This window comes from Phalacrocorax aristotelis, chromosome 5 (assembly GCF_949628215.1).
Source record: "Phalacrocorax aristotelis chromosome 5, bGulAri2.1, whole genome shotgun sequence".
NCBI lineage: Eukaryota > Metazoa > Chordata > Aves > Suliformes > Phalacrocoracidae > Phalacrocorax > Phalacrocorax aristotelis.
This window is the reverse complement of record NC_134280.1, coordinates 21,607,846-21,629,301: the sequence shown is the minus strand read 5'-3', so window position 1 is coordinate 21,629,301 and position 21,456 is coordinate 21,607,846. Positions and strand designations below refer to the sequence as shown.

Below are 21,456 nucleotides of genomic sequence, written 5' to 3'. Positions count from 1 at the left end.
CCACAGCCCTGAAATATCAAAATAAGTTCAGAAAAATAATCTGCATATTTTAACACATATGAAAGTCAGATGGTAGAATTTCAATATGTAAAAGAAAACTAAAGGGAAGTATTTCTCCAGGTTAATGTGCCTCTAATTTAAGGTAAGACAAAAGAGTTTCAGCTGAAATTACATTTTTACCTGGCACAAATCAGAATTCTTCTTCAAGATATAAATCAAATATATCAATTAGGTAATAAAACTTACCTGCATGAATGAATTCAATAGCATGTTTTGAGAACAGCTTCAATAGGCTCGAGTTTACCTGTTATATTACAAACATACATCCTGAATGCAATTTTAAATCATAGAGAAAACCAAGAATTTTAAGGGTAATGAATATGGAAGACTGGGTAAACAGGTGTAACAAGCCAACTCCTATATAAAATTACTAAGCCCTGTCAATTTTTTGTATCTATACTTTTCATAGGCTTTTTCCTCAAAAAAAAATTAAGATTTGTTTGATGTCATTTCCACTTAGAAATATGAAGTCCCTAATTTGTCCTTACCTCATAATCAATGTAACATGATCATTTTGAAGCTTCTTAAATGTGCATGTTTCCCTCAGGCTTAGATGTCCTTCGATTCCTTAGAGCCATGACCTACACATTGCATTGATCTCTTCTCTGACTGTTCATTGTTCACATACTAAAGATTTTATTTCCATAGCTGCATATTCTTATCTTTACGTAGTGCAATTATTTCTACTGTTGTGCCCCTCTCAAACACAAATGGTTTTAAAAAATGAAATTTCCTACTTTTTAGCTTCTGACTCTAAAGTTCTTTATACAAATGCCTCTAGGTTGTATATATGTGTATATATGACACCTGCAAAAACATTATTCAGCTTTCTCAGTCTAGTAGGAAATGGTGCCCTGTCTTCAGATGCATTGATCAGACAAGAAGAGTGACATGCTGAGGAATGCCTCTCTGCATTGTTTCTCAGCTGGGTTTATTGTAAATCGATACCTGACTCTGGGATTTTGAGAGGCTGAAGCTTTGTCTCATCTAGTAGGGCTAGAACTAGCTTTCACACTAGGTCTGCTATTAGCAGAGTAAAGCAATGACTAATCTTATAATTTATCTTCAAACTATTTCAAATAGTGCCCTGGACACCCAATGCCAAAACACCAGAATACATTGTAACCCACTACTATAAACTAAAAACTACTATTTAGAAAAAGCATTCTAAAACACTTTAACCTCTATTACAATGTTAAAAATGACAACTTAGAACAGCAAGAAGCAATTCCAATCACAAATGCAAGAGTACTTTCAGTCATTAAAAAGAAAAATGTGTGTTTTTGAATGTGAAGAATAGCTGAAAGTATTTTAATTACCAATCACAAATCCTTTAAAATGGGCAAACTGTTATTTCCCCATCAGAAAAACTGAGACTGAAAGAGATGAGGTTTGCCATTAGTCAGATCTGTCAGTATTTGCTGTGGTCTTCACTATACCATATTGCTTTTCCTCTTACAGGTGGATCCACATGAACAAGTTGACATGATACAGACCTTGTAATCTATCAGTTTCAATTCAAGATAGAAGGCAAGATAGAAACCTTTAAAATTATTAAATATTTTATTACTTCATTAGCTTCAATAACATAGTTTAACTGCACATTTGAAGTTCACTGAATGTTATTTGTAGGAACTGTGGATCTCAAGCCTCCTTCCTTTTTATATTTCTGTACCTATATTTGAGAATGGTTTCTTTGCAAAATAATCACTAATTGTGCACTACAATTATATTTTTAACCACATAGCTCAGTATATTTTATAAAGTAAATGTTGCTTGCTATTTAGTAGATAATCTGGCCTTCAGGAAAGTACCAGAATTGGCTCAGAATTTGAATAACTGAGTGTGTTGCTGCAAGATTTCATAGAATAGAATCACAGAATCATTAAGGTTGGAAAAGACCCTTAAGATCATCAAGTCCAACTGCTAACCCATCACTGCCAAGTCCACCACTAAACCATATCCTCAAGCACCACGTCTACCCTTCTTCTAAATACCTCCAGGGATGGAGACTCCACCACCTCCCTGGGCAGCCTGTTCCAATGCCTGACAACCCTTTCGGTGAAGAAGTTTTTCCTAATATCCAACCTAAACTTCCCCTGGCGCAGCTTGAGGCCATTTCCTCTTGTCCTATCATTTGTTACTAGGGAGAAGAGTCCAACCCCCACCCCAGTACAACCTCCTTTCAGGTAGGTGTAGAGAGTGATAAGGTCTCCCCTCAGCCTCCTCTTCTCCAGACTAAACAACCCCAGCTCCCTCAGCTGCTCCTCATAAGACTTGTTGTCCAGACCCTTCACCAACTTCGTTGCCCTTTGAACATGATCCAGCACCTTGATGTCCTTCTTGTAGTGAGGGGCCCAGAACTGAACACAGTACTCAAGGTGCAGCCTAACTGGTGCCAAGTACAGGGGCACTATCACCTCCCTGCTCCTGCTGGCCACACTATTCCTGATAAAAGCCAGGATGCCATTTGCCTTCTTGGCCACCTGGGCACATTCCTGGCTCATGTTCAGGCGGCTGTCAACCAACACCCCCAGGTCCTTTTCCTCCAAGCAGCTCTCCAGCCACTCCTCCCCAAGCCTGTAGCGTTGCATGGGGTTGTTGTGACCCAAGTGCAGGACCCGCCACTTGGCCTTGTTGAATCTCATACCGTTGGCCCCGGCCCATCAATCCAGCCTGTCCAGGTCCCTTTGTAGGGCCTTCCTGCCCTCCAGCAGATCAACACTTCCACTCAGCTTGGTGTCATCTGCAAATTTACTGAGGGTGCACTCAATCCCCTCATCCAGATCATCAATGAAGATACTGAACAGGACCGGCCCCAACACTGAGCCCTGGGGAACATCACTCGTGACTGGCCGCCACCTGGATTTGACTCCATTCACCACCACTCTCTGGGCTCGGCCGTCCAGCCCGTTTTTAACCCAGTGCAGAGTGCACTTGTCCAAGCCGTGAGCAGCCAGCTTCTCCAGGAGAATGCTGTGGGAGACAGTGTCAAAGGCCTTACTAAAGTCCAAGTAGACAATGCTCACAGCCTTCCCCTCATCCACTAAGTGGGTCACCTTATCATAGAAGGAGACCAGGTTAGTGAGGCAGGACGTCCCTTTCCTAAACCCATGCTGGCTGAGCCTGATCCCCTGGTTGTCCCGCATGTGCCACGTAATGGCATTCAAGATGGTCTGCTCCATTTGTTACCATTTATACTATTTCTAAATATATAGCTATATTTCAGAAATTCCTGATTAATGGTTTTCGGTTTTTAAATATCACATGGTATATCGTGATATTCCCTTAGTTCTACTATCTTTTAACTTTGTTGTCACCTGCAATATACATTTTATCTGTTTTCTCAGTACAGTTAATAGCATCAAGTTCATTAATTTTTAAATGTTCTTGGCTGCTAAACATTCAGAGTCTTTGCACATAATATATTCTTGTTTATTTTAAAGAAGCACATTTCTCTAATTTTTCTTCTTGACCAATCATAGGATTAAAAAACCCAGAAAACTCCCAAATCCTAATACTACTAGATTTCATAGTCTATAATTTTATAACTCCTAGCTTTTGGCTGGATTATTTATATCTTTATATTCCTATATTTTCAAAAAACAAATTAACATCCTGAACATTTATTGTAGTGTTAGAATATAGAATATTAAACGACTGGAAACTTGCCGGCACCTCATTAGAAAAAAAAAAAGGTGAAATCTTTGCTTTTAAAAAGAAGTCAGGGTGGCTAACAGGCTTCATTCAGTGGCTTTCAAACCACTGCTTCTGCAGAAATACTAATTCTTAGACTTTGCCATTCTTTGCAAATCTGAAGCTTTTCACAATAAGGTATTGCTCAAAGGGTGTGCCAGAGGCAGCAGATGCTGTTGCTGCTGCTTTTAGTTAACCATTTAATAGCAAAAACCATTTCATTGCTTCTAGGAATTCTCAAGATTTCCCCGCCCCCCCTCGCTTTATACAACTGAGAAATAACATGTAGGACCTTTTTTAGATCTCAAAACAAGCTAAACACTGGAGGAAATAAATGAGAATAAAAAACCTGCAGAAATAAATTTTGAGATATGACTGGGGAAACTTGTATACACAAAGCCCAGTTCAGCTGGATTTCTTAAGTTCAACTCTGATCATTTGGGATTATACATTACAGCTTATTATTCTGAGATAATTCCTTCTTTTTATGCATAAACCCTTACAATTACCAATATTATGTTTTAATTCATGCTTATTCTGTGTCTACACAAAATGCTTTTACAAGTTATGAAGTGTCTGTGTGAAACTCTAGGTGGATGCTAGTGCTCACCCAGACTATCGAACTGAATTCAGGCTTCTTGCAAATCCATAGACATCCTCTGGGAGAGAATGTAGGACCTTACCTCTGCCCAGCATCACCTGTGTGGAAGATCCAAAGGACAGATATGGATGGCTGGGGCAGGTAAATATGCCTGTGACCCATCCACACAGGAAGTCAACACACTTCCTAATGTGATCCAGATTTAACTCATTTTTAGCAATTCTTTCTGCGGATTTCCCAGTTGGGTCATCACACAGCCAGCTTCCAGGCTGCTCCATAGGGAAACAGTGCAAGCAGAAAGCAACTCTGACCTTTAGCCTTGGTCTTAGCATTGCTTCAGTACAACAATTGAGATGTAATCGTAGGATTACAGTTGGCGTGTTTCTGAATGGGAACTGACCAAGAAAACTCATTCTGGTAAGTGGAATGATAACAAAACAGCAAATTAGTGGATGGATTTTGATGAGCTTATGGGGGTGAACAGGTGGTCTCCTGATGCAGAAGTTGGAAGTAGTAAAAGCAAAAGGTTCTATTTGACCATTTTGAGAAAAGCCTTGTGTGAGAGACAGCTTAAATGACTCAGACCAAACCCCAAAGATTAAGCTAAGAGTTACTAGGAAATCACAGAAATAGTAATGGAGGAGTGGTTTAGTATTTTTACTTTTGGTTTTACCTCTCTTGCTCTGTTCAGAGTGAAGTATAACTGTATCAAGGACTTCTGCAAAGTCTCTATGTCACTTGCTTCAAATGCTGCATTTCAGAATCACATGCTTCCGCTGCTTCTTTTCTAAGTGGTGAGCTGCACGCCATTGTCAGAATTATGAAGCTTTAGGATGAATCTGTTAAGACACCATGAGTGTGGGAGTATGCACTGGTGCTGGGATTTTAGGATGGCTGCTGAACCATAGGTGTCATCTGAGGCAAAGGTAGTCTTTGCCTAGGAGATGTGCCAGAGAGGCTTATCAAGGCAGTGTGCAGCCTATGAGGGTGCGGGGGTTAGGGGCTGTGTGTGTGTGTACATCACCTCAGTTGCAAAAGAAGGCAGAGATACAGAAACTAGCTCCAATGTGCATGCTTGCTTGCTTACTAGCAGCAATAATTATTGGCTGTTATTGCAAATTACTCTATTAACTGTACAACTCTACTGCCTCTAGGTCACAAGGTACCAGGGTTTGAGCACTGTCAGGTCTCAAGGCTACTGTCATGTATAGCCATGCCTGGACACAAGATTGAAACATGGTGGCCTCATGAATGTCCACATAATGAGAACTTTCAAAAATAATATTGGACTAACATTGTTAATTCAAATTTTGTTGAAAATTAGTTCAAAACTAATCAGGAAATAAGTGAGAGTTGTTTCTTTTTTACTAGGTCTGTGTTTTGGAAGTTTCTTTACCACAGTGATGTGACTTTTTCTATTCATTGTAAGAAATTTTGACAGCTATCTGTACATATAAAATAGTTTATGAAGTTAAATAAAGTTGTATCTGCAAGAACAGATGCTAATTATGCCACTGTAAAGAGAAATTGTTAATTTCCTAGTAACAAGCCATTTCTCACATATTATTAGCAAAGTATTAATAAGTTGAAAGCAGTTTACTCAGAATTAGCAGAATCCTCTTACTGCTGGTAAAAATGATTGCTCGTTTATGAGTTCAGAATCACAAAATTGCAGAGGGCCATGAGGGGAGACTGTAGATGTGTGGCCTTAGCAGGATCAGAAGTGGCCAGTAAAAAAGGATACATTGCCTTGACCACATAAACAGCAATAGAAACGCCATGTGTTTACAGCTATGTGTTATATGTTACATGTGTTACATGTTACATGACATTAGCATATAACATACAAATCATTTCAACAAACACTCGGTTCACATGTAGCCCATGTATTTGTTGCATCTCATAAAACCTAATATAGGCTGATGGCTGCAGAAATATATGATGAACATAGGAGCTATACAGAAATCATGCAGTGGCAATGACATTCTTGACTGCAGAGCTGGTTTGTAGTTTGAGCACCTCCCATTCCTTGAGCACTCCCTCCTTTCAAAGGCAGTTCGTGAGATGGATCCCTCACTTTGGGTGCTGCACTGCACTGACTTAGCATATAATACCCTGCATCTAAAACAGAGCAGTGGGGCTGTTACTGCCTCCTCTCTGCACCATGCACAAGCATGTGCTGAAACATCTTGAGTGCACAGTGAGTGAAAGCAAGGGGATAAACTATGAAAACTTGTTTCCAATCTTTAACTGGAGAAAGCTGAAACTCAATTCTTCTACCCTTCATATGGTTTCTGGGTTTTTTGTGCAGTACAAAAGTATCTACAGATTTCTACAGTTCGGGGTTTTTTTAATCACTTCATAGCAGTCCCATCATTTGCTTGCAAACCAGCAATTCTTCAGGTTTCCTTTGTGACAGTTGTTTTTTTCCCATTATCTTGTGTGTTGAATATGTTCCTGTTGAACCCACATATGCCTCCTTGACTCAGGGGAACCTCAAGAGTAAAATCAGTGCTTGCTGTTCTGTCTGTTTGCAAGAAAAAATACACACATAACTAAAACTGTCAGAAAGTTTTGAAACCATAAATACTTTTGTCATTATGTCTGTAAGGCTTCTGGTTATGATGTCAGACTGGCCCTTTCATTGACCACACAAGATAGAAAGTACCAGAATGCTGTTAATGGGGTTAAGCAACCCACAAAGGTCATAATTTAGTAACACTTTTGACTATGGAGATGTCTTTGAGTTTGTTAGCTCTGCAAATTTGACATCATTCCAGGGTATGGAGCAAGCTGTTTTCCATCAGCTTTTATTTCCTGTTTCCAAAGTGTGGTAATATGCCAAAACCAGAACTCAAATCTTGTATTAAATTCAATTTTACCTTAATGTAAAATGGCTCAGTAGCATTATATAATTTACACTGCATAGCTTACATTACTTTGTTTATTTTTTAACCAAAGAAAGGTGCTATTATGTTTGCTAAGGTACATGGAAACAGATGTTTCAGACATTGCTTGAGAAAACTAATGCTGAATTAGTAATGTAGATTGCCAACAGAAGGGGTCCCTGCTCTGATCAATTGAAAGAAAACAGAAAGGTTGCTACTCTGTAATGCAGTCATTTGCTGCACAAAATACACTGCAGGAGCACAGTAAGCATGGAACTCATTCAGCTTCGTAGCAGTCCAGTAGTTCTAGCCTATTAAATATATTTGCTTAGATGGAGTAGTAATGCAGATGCATTGTGAGTTGTCCCATTAAAATATTTTTTTATTTTGGTGGAACTGCATGAATGATTTTGGTTTTTCAGCTTTCTAAAATAGAAATGAGTTGGTTGCAGTTAATGGAATTAAGCTAGCAAAGTATTAAGCAGAAGCAAGCTATTTATTTTTAATCTAAAGCAAAGCATAGTAGTTATATTTTGGTTTAGATACATTAGTTAAATTTTAAAATGTAATAGAATAGCAATCTCAACAATGCATACATATAAACAACTAATAGTGGCAAATAAAATGCCGTGTCTACATCATATGGTCTTCTGATTTACTCTAACCAACAAGGATAGAACTAAGAATCCAAGTATTAGGGGAAAAAATGGCTGAAGCTACACAAATGTCTGCTTTGACTGCAGCAGATGACAGTTCCTAGTACAGATAGCTCACAGGGAGCATTCTTCTTTTTCCAGCATGGGGGTTTTGCTTGGTTAGTTATTTTGTTTGGGCAGGGTTGGCTTTTTTTATTTTTTTTTTTTTTTTCAAAACTGAGGTCTGTATTTTCTTCCTGAACTGAAAAAATGAATTGGGAGTGAAAACCAGAGCTAAACCCTGTTTTCCCATAGGTATTCCTAATCTTTTTCTTATCAGCTATGAATAGGTATTCCTAATCTTTTTCTTAGCAGCTATGAATACACCTCTGGTGATTTTCAACTGACTCTTCTCAAGTGAATTTATTAGATCTAATAGCGAAATAGCTCTAGGAGCAGGGATCAGAAGCTATGATTGCCTTCTCAAATGAAGGCTTACCATTAAGATGCCAAGTTCATGTTTTCTTATGGGCTTTCTTTCTATCCCATTAATCTTGATTTCGTTCCTGCATAGTGATGGCAGAGCACTGCAAAGAGAGATCAGATGGTTTGTTGCCTGTGGTAGTGTAAGAGTTGTGCTGATTGATGGAAAATGTGGCTTTGAATTCCCTGGAGCTGATGAGGGAGTTTAGCATAGATACTCGCGTAATGACATGTAAGCTAAGCAATAATACAACAGTATGGATATCATAGACATTAGCCATATTTCCTATCTCTGTCTGTTCTGTTTTCTGGCTGTTGGGCAGCCTAGAATGGGGCACTAAACTGCCTTCTTAAATCACATAGCTAACCATAGCTGTTTGCAACTCTGTGGCAAACTAAGTAGTCATCCTCTCTCCTCATCACTCCCCTTCTGTGACTCTTTCTTTGTGCCAATAACCATGCTTGTGTATCAGCTTAGATAATGGAAATATGGAGCTGCAAAGCACAGACTTTCACTTGAGCTAGTATATATTATTCAATTGCTTTCAATATTTCAGGTAATTATAGCTCAGTGCATGTTTATGTACCCTATTCTGGTTTCTGCAGTATTAACGTACCTACCCTTTATTTAAAATTAATATGCACTGAATAAATATAGTTAGCCAAGTCCAAGTAATCTAATGCAAGCAAATCATTGTGCCCAGATCTGCATTATCCATGCCAAGAGGGAATATCAAGAAGATGGTGAAAAAATACATGGGAGAATACTATTATCAGTCTGGTAATATGCATGTTTCCCTTATAAAGCTCTCCATGAGAATTAAATTTAATTTTATGTATGAGCTACAGGGAGTCGTAAAAAGTTGCATAGTCCCAATATTTTAATCTGATTTCTGTCCTTCTGCCAAGTGCGTGGCTTCAGATATCTTACCTAGCTTTGCTACCTGTAGTAGCCCTAAAATAAACAGAACAGATACAGGCTTAGTTCTGTGAAGAAAGGAACAGGGGTTTCTCCTCAGCTAAGGCCTCACAAACAAAACTGCAGTAGTTGGCCATACCTTCCTCCTTCTCCTCCCACAAATCCACACTTTGAGGAAGGTAATGTATATTTATTCTGTATTCTGAAGACAGGAATCATAACAAGTAGTTGATGATAAATCAAAAATAATAAGAAACTGTGCCAATAAACAATGAGAAGTAATATAACATAGAGATTTGGGCTCTGTGAGTTTACATAGAGATTCACTGATTTATCTTTATTTTGTAGTAGCTGTGGCATGTTAGTTGTGCCTTGAATAGGCCAGGTGATGATCACTGTGCTTATTACTGATAACCTTGCTAATACCTAGTTAGTTTCTTTATAAAAATGAAGTTACCAATGTTACATCATTGCATCTAAAGCACTTCAACTAATTAATGCTGCTGTTTACTACTCTAATGCTTTTTCAAAATAGTAAGATGCATGATTTTTAATAGAACTGATTTGTTAGTTCATGCCAAAAGCAAAAACATAATGTGTGTCACAGGGCAAGGGCAAAGTGAAGGGCAAAGATGAAATTCTGCTTACTCTAGCAGAATTCTCTTGCCTGAGTTTTCCCTTAGCAATCAGTTTCACAGTGCTGGAAAATATAAGAAAACAGCAGTCTGATACAGGCATTTAAGGGTGCCTTCCTGAAATTCAAAGGGAGATGAACCAGGCAGTGAAAACAGTCCAGTTTATTTGGTTAATTTCTTAAAATTTGATTCAATTTAGTGTTTTGGTTTTTTTTTCTGTTAGCGGTGAGAGATGACATTTCTTATAACACCAAGTGTAAGAAATCATATTTTATGATGTATATAATGAAGAGTCCTGGGAGTCATTAATTCTGCAAGTAGCAGCACAAAAGAATGTGCAGCATATTTGTTGATAGCTTCATGTGCATTCCTCTTTGCACTCATTTTTCCAGTTCGTCTCGGACTCACATTCACATCCAGCAAACCAGAGCTGCACTATCTCAGATTGCATCATGTAGCAGCATACAAATCTAGTCTCAATGACCTGTCACCAAATTGAGAAATTCGAGAATACAAAAAAAAAAGAGGTGGGGTGGGGTAGGCATAAGTATTAATTCATCAGTACTTCCAATGTATGCAAATTTTTACCTACAAAAGTAAAGACCATAAATTATTCTTTAGTTAGTCTCTAGAGAATATTCTCTATTTCATGCATGTCATGTGTTTATCTATGTGTGACATGACTAGGCCAACAGAAGAGCAAAAATAACATTCTGGTCTAATCACTGTGACTGTACATTAGAAACATGTGTTCACATCACTCAGAACCTGCAGCATTAACCATAGAAGAAACTCAACATATATGTAGTATGTTCTGGAAAACATAGCACATTGCTATATGGTAAATCTGAGAAGCTACAGCTTTTTTAAGTTAATCATATTGCTATTCTAATTGAGTAAAATTAAATGCTGGCTAATATTAAAAGTTTATTGCTGAGAAGCTTGGCACCTGAAGGATTGAGGGAGAGGCAAGAAAAAGGCTGGTTCTTAGAGATCACATTTGATTTCAGCATTTGGATGTAAAGGTGATTGTGGAAGGCTTTACATAGGTGTTTATGTAGGTGAAGGTATAAAATTGAACCAGACCTATTGTACTACAAACACTGCTGGAAGTGGTCTGTTACGATCAAATTTCTAGCACACAGAGTCCAATGGAACTTCAACATCTCAACATTCATTATATTCTGTGGCAAATGGAAGCTATATTTTAATTCATGGGTGTTGTCACAGAAGATCAAACAGCAAAGTGTGCTACACTTTTAGATATAAGTGTATGGATAATATAAAGAAATTAGTTTGCTAAAGTTTAGATATTTGCAGTACTGTAGTTCTAGATGTATGCTGAGGTCCTCCTGACCAAACGTCCACAAAATCTTGCCACTATTTGTTATGAAGACATGGAGACTATGAAAGCTAACAGTAAACCAGATGCTTATCGGGTTAAGAAATAATCTTCTTGTTCAAACCTATCTCTTTTTTAGAGAGTTATGCATCATCTAATTGACTTCTTCAAAGGCTAGTGTGCAACTGTCTTGGAATCACTGCTAGACAAGGCACCATCTCTCCATATATTTGCCAACGTGTCCATTTATTTTTCCTAGAAAATTTATTTAGGTGAAATTTGAAGACTAGAAATTTGCAAAAATTCTGTGGATATTTGACAGCTTGAGCTATTCTTTAAGTACGTGTAGATCTACAACTATGCAAGGAGTACAGTAGATCACATCCATAAGGGAAGTGCTGAACCAATTGCATGTATACTGCCCAGATGGTCAGTGTGTGCATAGCTAATCCAGTGTAGTTCTGGATGCTTAGACTGAATATGCATGGGCAGATCAACCGTGCATTGTGCTATTACACAGATGCAGCTGAATAACTTCAGACTTATTCTGCACGTGGTTCACAGATCCTCCATGCACACAGAGTATATTGAGCGTGCTTTGGTATTTTCTGGTTTGCAACAATGTGTACTACAAAGTAAATATGAATATATTTTGCCTGGGAAATTTCAGAACAGAATAATTCTCTTCGCAAGTGTTCTGACTACCTTATTTTCCAAAATCTGAAATGTTTTGCCTACTGATACACTGCTCATAAGAAAGTCACTCAAACACAATTGGAGATGAAGAGAAAAAACCCACCTCATTCACTCCAGAAGGAGAGTAGGAAAGAACTTAGTAAGAAATCTATATCTTGTGTATTCTTATACTCTTTCCTCTGTCGAATTACCAGTGCTATGCTAAAGGAAAGAAGGAAGTCCATTTGGATCATGTAAGCAATCTGTAGTTATTCAATTAATATTTAATAAATCACTTGATAGAAATCAGAAGGATATCTGTTAAATGGCCTGCTATCAATTTGTATCCATCCCCTACACAGATAAGTGAGAATAAATTACTATTATAAAGGAAATGCAAACCTTTCAGTTAACCACTGTGATAGGACAGCTGAAAGTGACTTGGAATTAAGAGTGTATTCAATTTTGATGTATTTAATATTGATTTTTAAATTTGTGGAGGACCTGTATTTGCAGTTTGAAGACTGATAATCATGGAAATGTATGAAGAAGAGGAAAATATATCTGGAATATCATCCTCTCTAGAGGATAAAAACTATTTAATCTTCATAAAGTCTCCTGAAACATTTCACCAAGTACAGCCTACATGTGTTTAGGTACATCTAAAGGTATATATCTGCCTAGCTCCATGTACATTTGACAGATCTGAGAACATTCTGGGATTAAATATAGAAAAATAATGTAATATTCCATTCTACAGAAAAAATACAGATATTATTAGAAAAGCCCCCAGCATCTGCTGGTTTTAAACTCAGTATGTAAACACAGTAGCTGAATAAAATGTTTTTGCAACGTAACTAATGGCTATGAAGTAGCCTGTTTCTGGGCACCTGCAGGCAAATACTGCAGGCTTACCTCCTTCTGCATGACAGTTCAGGACACTCAGTTGAACTAAAAGATGATCCTGACAGAGCACCATAGGGTTTCAGCACTCGTCTTTGCTGACTGCTTGCTGCCTGTCCATTTCCTTCCTCTTCAGAACATGAGATTGCCCTTGCTACTGTCCAGCACCTCCCTCCCACAGTGCCATGACTTGTTTGGCTTGCTGTGCCCTCGCTCGCCACCATGGCAGGGAACACCAAGTGCCTTGTACAGTGGGGTTTTTGGACAATGAAGAGAATTTTCAAAGGAAAAATGGCAAAGGGGAAAACCAACCTGCTGGGTCTCATGGGGAGGAGGAGGGGGAAAGGTAGACATGGCTGTGTAGCTTCCTTTGCTGGTGCCCATGGGGGTTTATACCTATGCTGAGAGAGAGAAGAGGAAGAGGAGAGAGAGACGAGACAAGATGAGACCTTCATCCCTTCCTTTGTCAAATAAGCTGATCAGAGAAGAGAGCCTGCCTCTGTCTCTTGAGTCTCTACATCTCCCTGAAGCTGACGGAGCAAGCAGTATCCACCTACAGCTGTGGTTCCCATAATATTCGAATAGTGGCTTAGTATGAGAACTGTTTCTCAAATTATGGTGCCACTTATGGGGATCAATTTGGGGATGAGCAAGGACAGTGGTGTGGCTAGTATTTTTTATCCCCTCTTTCCCAATATCCACAAGGTGTGATTGATTGAACATGAAGAAATAATGATGTCAGAGTGCACAAACTGCGAGTTTATAACTGCTCAGCAGTTAAGAGACTGAAGAGTCAGTTCCCAGAAGTAAACAGAACCACGAAATGGTGAGCTGGGGGGATGATTGGAGGATGCTTTCTGTACAGATGAAGAGAAGATTTTAGATTCTTGTTCGCTGAGGTACAATTTCTTGTATCCTTTTTCCCCCTAATGGAGAGAGAACAGGGTGATTCCAATTACTTTCAGGATTAGAAATAAGAGAAAGCTTTAGAGAACTGATTTTTGACATGAGTCTACATTCTGCATGGGTCAATACTTTGTGTTTTGGTAGGTAGAAGATTAGCTCCCTTTAATTTTTTACAGTGACAAATCTGCCACCTTGATTCTTTAGAAGCCATTCCTCTGATTGTGGGTGATGATTTTATACATCCAGTACTTTCACCCCTCTTTCTTATTTTATCCTCTATATACCACTGCTTAATATATATGTGTGATTAAGATGTTTGTGCTCAGTCTGGCATTAATGACCTAGAGGATTTGGGGCTTATTACTTAATATATATTAGTGACATTCTCTTTCATTTCCCGGCTATGTTTTTCTTTCTTCTCCCTTTATTTCTCATCTAATTTCTTATTCTCCTTATTGACTTTTCCTTAATAGAGAGTTTAACCCTATCTATATTTTCTTCCCTTCCCACTCCTTTATCAGTATTCTGTTCTTCCAACTACTTTTCTATTTTTCTTTGTTTTCATCTCTGCACTTTCATACTGCTAATTTCCAGTCTTCCTATTCTTTTCTTTTCACATTCTTCACTCTCTCCCCCAGTTCTTTCTATGTTAATTTATGGTCTCCTCTTGCTCTATTTTCCTTATCTTTTTCAGTGTCTTGCCATAATTCCTGATTTCGTTTGTCACTTTTCATTTGTTTTGTTTCCCCCCTACCATCTTTCGTATTCTTGCTTCACTGTCATTCCATATCTCTATATTATTTCAATGAGTACAGACCTGCATTGATCCTTAAGACTCCTGAAAGGCTGATCATTTCACAGGGACCCCAGCAAAGGGTGGTGACTGCAAATCCCTCTTTACATTCAGGCATGAGGGATATATGCTCCATTGTGTGGCCAAATACACATTTCATCTGTATGTCTGATGTCATCAGAAAATTATTCAGAAGCATAAAAGATGCCAGATCCACAGTTTTAATGAGGCTTCTTTTTTTTTTTTCCCTCAGGTTTATTTTCTCAGTTGCAATATATAAATAACATTGCATATTAGAATACTTCCAGAATTATCTAGTTACGGCTACCAAATATATAACAGTTAAAGTGAAATAAAAATAGGCAATTGTTCTTATTATTATCTAGAATAACTACCCATACCAAAACTTACTTGGAACCACTACTTTACTACCTCATAATATACAGAGTTGATTTTTATTTGTTCAACAGAAATTCTGATTCTACAGTGCTTGTTTTCTGATACCCTTGCTGAACTCAGTGGAAATTTCTACATTAGGTCTGAAGGACTGTGCTATTTATAGTTACCAATACAAACTTGATTGATTCCAGAGGAATGTGAGGTGATTTTAAGATAATTAGAGTTATGAGAAAATAATGTATCTGATTGTTCTTAAGTATCATGCTTTTGCTTATTTGGAGTAAGAGACCATTATAGTCCTAGAGTTGAGAAATTATTGTGGTTTATATAACTAGCATAAGAACTATGTGAGTGCCTCTTACAGACATCAAATCACCAACTAAACTGCTTATTTTATTTTTCTTTACATAATTTTCAATATTATATATTTGAACATTCCAACATAGCATAGACAAAAGCATTTAAAAATAAATGTTATATTCTTCTTAGTGGGTGATTTTAACATGTTGTTTGAATTCTGTTTTCTGCTTTCTTTTAGTATTTTCCTATGCAGAAGAATAAATGGTAATTAAAATGTGCAGGATGAAAAGATGGAGCAACCAGTGCTTGTACCACCAGGACCAGACAGCTTCCAATACTTCACTAGAGAGTCTCTTGCAGCTATCGAACAACGCATTGCTGCAGAAAAAGCTAAGAATTCTAAACAAGATCGTAAAGACAATGATGATGAAAATGGGCCAAAGCCAAACAGTGATTTGGAGGCAGGAAAAACACTTCCATTTATATATGGCGACATACCTCCAGGAATGGTGTCTGAGCCCTTGGAAGACATGGACCCATATTATATCAATAAAAAAGTGAGTCTAATATCAGTTTTGTTCATATGCCAGTATTTGGAGTGCTTTATCATGTATATTTCATTTTTGTGCAGCGGGCAATATAGCTTGCTACTTCAGTCTGTTAACTGACAACCATGTAGGAAAACGACATTCTAATAATGTAGAAACAGTTGAGTATTGCTAAAGGGACTAGGTGTACAGCAAGAGCAGAAAATACTTGATGCCAGTAATACATATACATTCTAGCTTCCAGAAAGTTAATAAATAAATATCTAATATCTTCTAGTTACAAAAAGTTGATTTAGCTAATGTTTGTTTTTAGAACACATTTACCCTCATGTGCTTTTGGCACTCTGGTCTTCTTGCTTTACATAAGGAGGAATTTCATGGTAAATATATTTTTAACATTAATCAAATTTTAATTAAATGTAATATTATGACTGATTGTATAATATGGTTGTACAATGGATGTAGCAGTGTATAAATAAATAGTGTGAAAATCTTGGCTTCTATTCACTGCGCTCCAAATCATCAGCAATTTTCCCACTGTCCTTTATGACACAGGAGAGAATCCATCATCATTAATGGTTACTAACCTTTTATCCTTTTAATTTACATCAAAATTTATTCCCTTGATATAATTGAATTTATATCAAAGGAACATTTATACCAAAGCTAAAACATAGTGTGTTGTCTTTGATTATAAACAATATATAATACCTATACAAACATGTGTATATGTAATAGATTACATAATTTCCAAACTTTAAGAAAGTGAAGATATATTGAAACTGAGTACACCAACACACCATACTTCCTGTAAGGTTCTTCAGACTTAAAACGGACAGCATGAACAAATGCATAACACATTTTGTTGCCATAAATCTGCTTTGATAGCAAATTCTTAGGAAATCTATGGAATCAATAGAGGAACATATGGATAAGCAGAAAATACCATAAAGAGCGTGTAAACCTGATTTTAAATTTTCTTGTGGAACTGGCCCTAACTAGCTCTGGAATACTTTCAGTATGATTCTGTTGCACAGTCTGTATAAAGCAGAAAAGGTTCACGGTTTATAGTGATAGCTATAAAATGTGGCATTTGGGTGATACTTGAGTGATACTTTAATTACTAGATACTGTGACTATGAAAACTATAAATATCAAGACAGGAGTTATTTTGATTTTCATGAAGTACTGTGTTCCAAGTGTCTTTTAGCTTGCTAAATTTCATGCAATTTATGAGTCCTATTTTGACAAGAGAGAAAGACTATGTGAAATAACAATATTTTTATCTTTATTATTTGATGCTTCTGAAAGAGCCTTTGTCTACCATTTATGGTGCATGAAGATTTATCTCTAAATCTCACTCCTACTTTTACAAAGAAAAAAGATGCATTTCCATAAAAGCAGGCCTTGTAGAGTTCTGTACTAATTTTGTCTGTTTATTATACAAACTCATATGTAATTATATCCCTACCTGCCCACGGCTCACCCTGGGCCTTTATAGTCAAATCAGTTGATCTTGTGTATCTTACAGTGAAAACAGATACATGCTAGGTATTACCTACAGGTACACCTCTAGAGCCCTTAGGAACGGAAGACCTTTGCAGTCCCTTCACATATGGAGCTGAAAACTACTACTACGTCAGCCAAGCCTAATTATAGAGTTGCAAGAAATGGAGTGAAACCAGCTGAACATATTCAACAAGTTTCTGTACTCTTTTTATTTGCACACTAAATAACTTTAATGGTTGAGTCACATACCCACTGGGATTCTCTTCTATGTGCTGAAGTCCACACATCCTCTCTAAGCACGTGCTTTAATCTTCTACAGGACAGGAATAGAAACTGCCCTGTCAGTCAAAGACAATACAAAACTTTCTCATCCACTACAATTCTCTCAGTTTTTTTCTTCCTTCAGTAGAAGGAAAATAGACTTTCCTAATAGAAATACAACATAAATTTCAGTTTTACATTAGTAATTTGACTTTAAAATACCTAATTCCTCAATTTTGTTATCTAGCTGGATGTGAATTCTGGAAAGACTTGTATCTTGTTTCACTTGTCTTTGGGAGTGTTGGTAGCAGTTGATGCTCCTGCAAATCTCAGAAGGAGAAATAGTTTGAGAAAAGCCTGAAGCAGAAGCAAACATACCCAGGAAGATGTGAAGGACTCTTAATGCTCAATGCATTTACCTCTGTATCATATAACATTTTAGCTTTCTCTTTATTCTGATCTGAATTCCACCTTATAAAGCCAAAAAGTCAATCAGCACACCCTATCCGGGTCTAACAACTGCTGCACAATGATTTTATCTTTCTGCCTGGGGAAGCATCTATCTGATATGATATGGATCTAATGAAAAACATTAGAATGAAGGAAAATACTTATTTACAAAAAAGGGTTAGGACAAGTGTATGGATTAGCAGATGCCACTGTTGCTTCAGACCTCTGCATAAACTACACCTGATTTATCAGCAGAAACTATATCAGTTTGGCTTCCAAACTTTCAGATAGGGAATATAAGGGGTTATCTACAGCACTGATCAAATTATACTAATGAACATGGTCACAGTGTTTATTCAGGAAACCTGTACTAGAATTTTAGAAATACCTTTTTTATTCTGAATTTGGGTCATGAGAGAGACCATCCATCATTTGCCTCATATGAAAGTATTGCATCCCATTTGATGAGGGTTTTTTTTCCTATTTTGGTAGCAAGGTTGAACAAGCTCACTGTATTTTTGCATGCATTGAATGTTGAAACATTATCTAGAGTGTCTTACATTTAATCTTTGGGACTTTTTTCCTAAGCAATAGGTTTGTGAATGCCATATTTTGATACAGTTTAATACAGAATAGAACAGGAATAAATAAACATGTTGAGCTGGTGTGAAAGGAAAGGAAAAAATTGATAACCACTGTTTGACAAAGAACAGCCCATCATAGCAAATTAACACACCTGACAGTATTGATTTACACTGTATCACAGCCTGAATGCCAGCAACTGTATTTTTTGAACAGAAATATTTTATTATAATAGAATAGAATATAATACCTGTTCTTATATTCTTATGATTTTATTAGAATGAAATGCTGCTGACTGTGGTGGTCAATAATGCTGGTCTTTAGAACTGTGAAGTTTAGCATCCTAAATGGTTGCAATGTTCTTTTTTTTTTAATCCAAAGCTGAGTAAAAATGAACTTGGACTTTACCAATTTTTTGCATTCCACTTCTGTGTAAGTGCAAATCTGTGTGTTCTTAGTATAATAGTGACTGCCTGTTCATGCTCAAACTGCCATCACAAAGGATCAAGGAGGTTCACATCACTGTCTATAGAAAAAGGACCAGCTGGAACCCTCTAAAATCCTGACATGCAATCATGCATCAAAATCTGGTCCACTTGGTTTCATCTTTAAGGGCTGGATATTTTCTCTTGAACCTAGGCTGCTACATTAAAGAGGGGGGAAAGAACAAGTGGAATTAAATGGGTCTTACTTCACTTTCCTCCTGCTATAATATAGATATACCATTGTTGATTGCCACTCCATGCCCTGCCTTGTCAGAAGGATGTCGAACAATGTCTGTCAGAAAAGGTGCCTCCTTTTGTCGTGGCACTTGGTAATATTAGTCCCTAATCTGAACAAACCACTAGCTCCTGGGATTCCCAGACTTGTCTTGGGTTGCAGAAACAAAAAGATTCTGTAAAATTTCTTTACTTAAATTTGATACATCAGAAAAGGTGAATGCACTCATGATTTTAGGTGTTTTTGATAGTTGTAAGTAAAAAAATTTTTAAAATAAAAGTTCTAGCAAATAAAAAAATTAAGGTCTTGCTAGAAACCATGGTTTCAAAAGATAACCGCAAACCCAAGAAATGCCAGTGTCCAATACGCCGTAAGTCTCTTGTTCTAGTTGCCCCTGGGGCTTTTCCTGAGAATCTAAGGACACAGCTCAAAAATATGTCACCTCTTGCCTTTCAAAAGGTCCTGTGAGGATTCAGATTGTGTTTATTTAACTGTAGGAAGTGGAAATACAACGGAGTAGCAGTCAGGCTGCTAAATGTAGCCTTCCAGAAACTACGTTTAAAGCTAACTGAGAGGAAGGAGAGGAGAAATAAGGTTTTGGGAACTCTGTGTCCCAAGAGGTTCTCAGAGACCGTACCTTTGTTCAGTGTGGACTCTTCTTTCCTCTTAGCTGCATCTTCTCAAAATACTCCTCCTTCTTTGCCCTGCTAAGAATGCAGTTTCTGGATTTATATGAAAGACGACAGAAGTTACACAGCTGGGATCCAGGTTACAGATGCAAAAGCAGCAGATCAGGGACTTCTCTTTAGGGATTTCTTTGAATTTATATTCGCATTTAAATACTTTGAGTGTGAGCAGGTTTCCTGCATTTGTAAATTTATTAAAGTACTTCATAAAGCCTAAGTCGTGAAAAGTACACGTAATCCTTCATATAGGAAAATTAATCCTACAATTTGTTTAGAATTTATTTAGCTTTTCTCAGTGTATACCTACTTTGTCCTGACAGCTTTGGATACAATACTTCATGTTCATCCACACTGACTACACATTGGCTTGCATCTGTGTTGAGACTGGAGTGAGATAAAGCAGGTTTACCAGGGAGGGAAGCTTGCACAGGATTGGATATCAGCTGTTATCTGTACATTTTTTATGAAAATTCTTCTTCAGAGATAAGATACAATTTTAGATTATGTTTAAGGCTAGAAGTCAGAGGTCTAACAAAGTCATTCTGAAGGCTCAAGTGACAAATATACTTTGAGCGAAAAATTAAAACTGAGGTAGGGAATTTATGTCTTGTTGGTTCTGCTTATGCAGGGCAGCAGAAAGTAGAACAGCTAAAATAGCAGCAGCTTCCAACTGAAACTGGAACTGTGCCAGCATGCTGTTATTTTCCATAAGGCATGTTAGAAAAGAGATGTATGTTTAATATGCTTGTGTGCAAAGATTTAAAAAAAAAAAATGTAGGTTGACTAAACGTAGGTGGTGTAGTCTTAGATATAAAGTTAGTAGGGAGTGTGATTTTTAATATATTTTGTCAGCTACCTCATAGCTACAAAAGCTGAGAGGGCGAGCTGGAGGCTTCAGAGCTGTGAGTCCTGGAGGCTGGGGACAGACCTGGGATGGGAAACTCACCTTCCCCCTTGGGGTGTGAGCCTTTAAAACATTGGGCCCAAAAAAATCATTCATCCACTTGATTGCTTCAGTATTTAAAATGAAAGCTTCATTTAAAGTCAGGTCATTTACAGTCATGCTTTGATGGTGGTTGTTATCTGTAATCCATATCTGGAAGGGTAATTTGGAAACATTAGCTCAGGTTTTATCCCACTGTCCTCAGTTTCATATGCAGTTTCTCAATTTCTGTGCAGAAGCAGGGAAATCAAATGCATATCTTATACCATTCCTACATATCCTAAGTTTGTTCTCAAGACAATATGAAGTCCCACTATTAATGTTCCTTACTCTTAAGGGGTTTGGTTTGTTTAGGAAGATGTGCTGTGTAGAGCTATGACAGAAAGACAGCTCAGGGAAGAAGACAGCAAGTGAGTTGGGACTGGAACAGCTTTTCCTCAGGGCTTAATCTCTCCTTCTCCTCTGCCTTCAGTACTTGGCATCTGTCACAGACTGGTGGAAACCCTCATCTGCACGTATCTC

At 37.5% G+C, this 21,456-nt stretch overlaps 1 protein-coding gene across 1 annotated transcript in view; it reads left to right on the top strand.

Moving 5' to 3' along the window:
• Positions 1-21,456, top strand: part of LOC142057408 (sodium channel protein type 1 subunit alpha) — a 97,110-nt gene that overhangs the window by 9,108 nt on the left and 66,546 nt on the right. The window contains exon 2 of the mRNA XM_075093354.1: positions 15,474-15,792. Coding sequence (XP_074949455.1) covers positions 15,526-15,792 — 267 coding nt within the window. The 5' untranslated portion in view covers positions 15,474-15,525. The remainder of the gene's footprint in view (positions 1-15,473; positions 15,793-21,456) is intronic.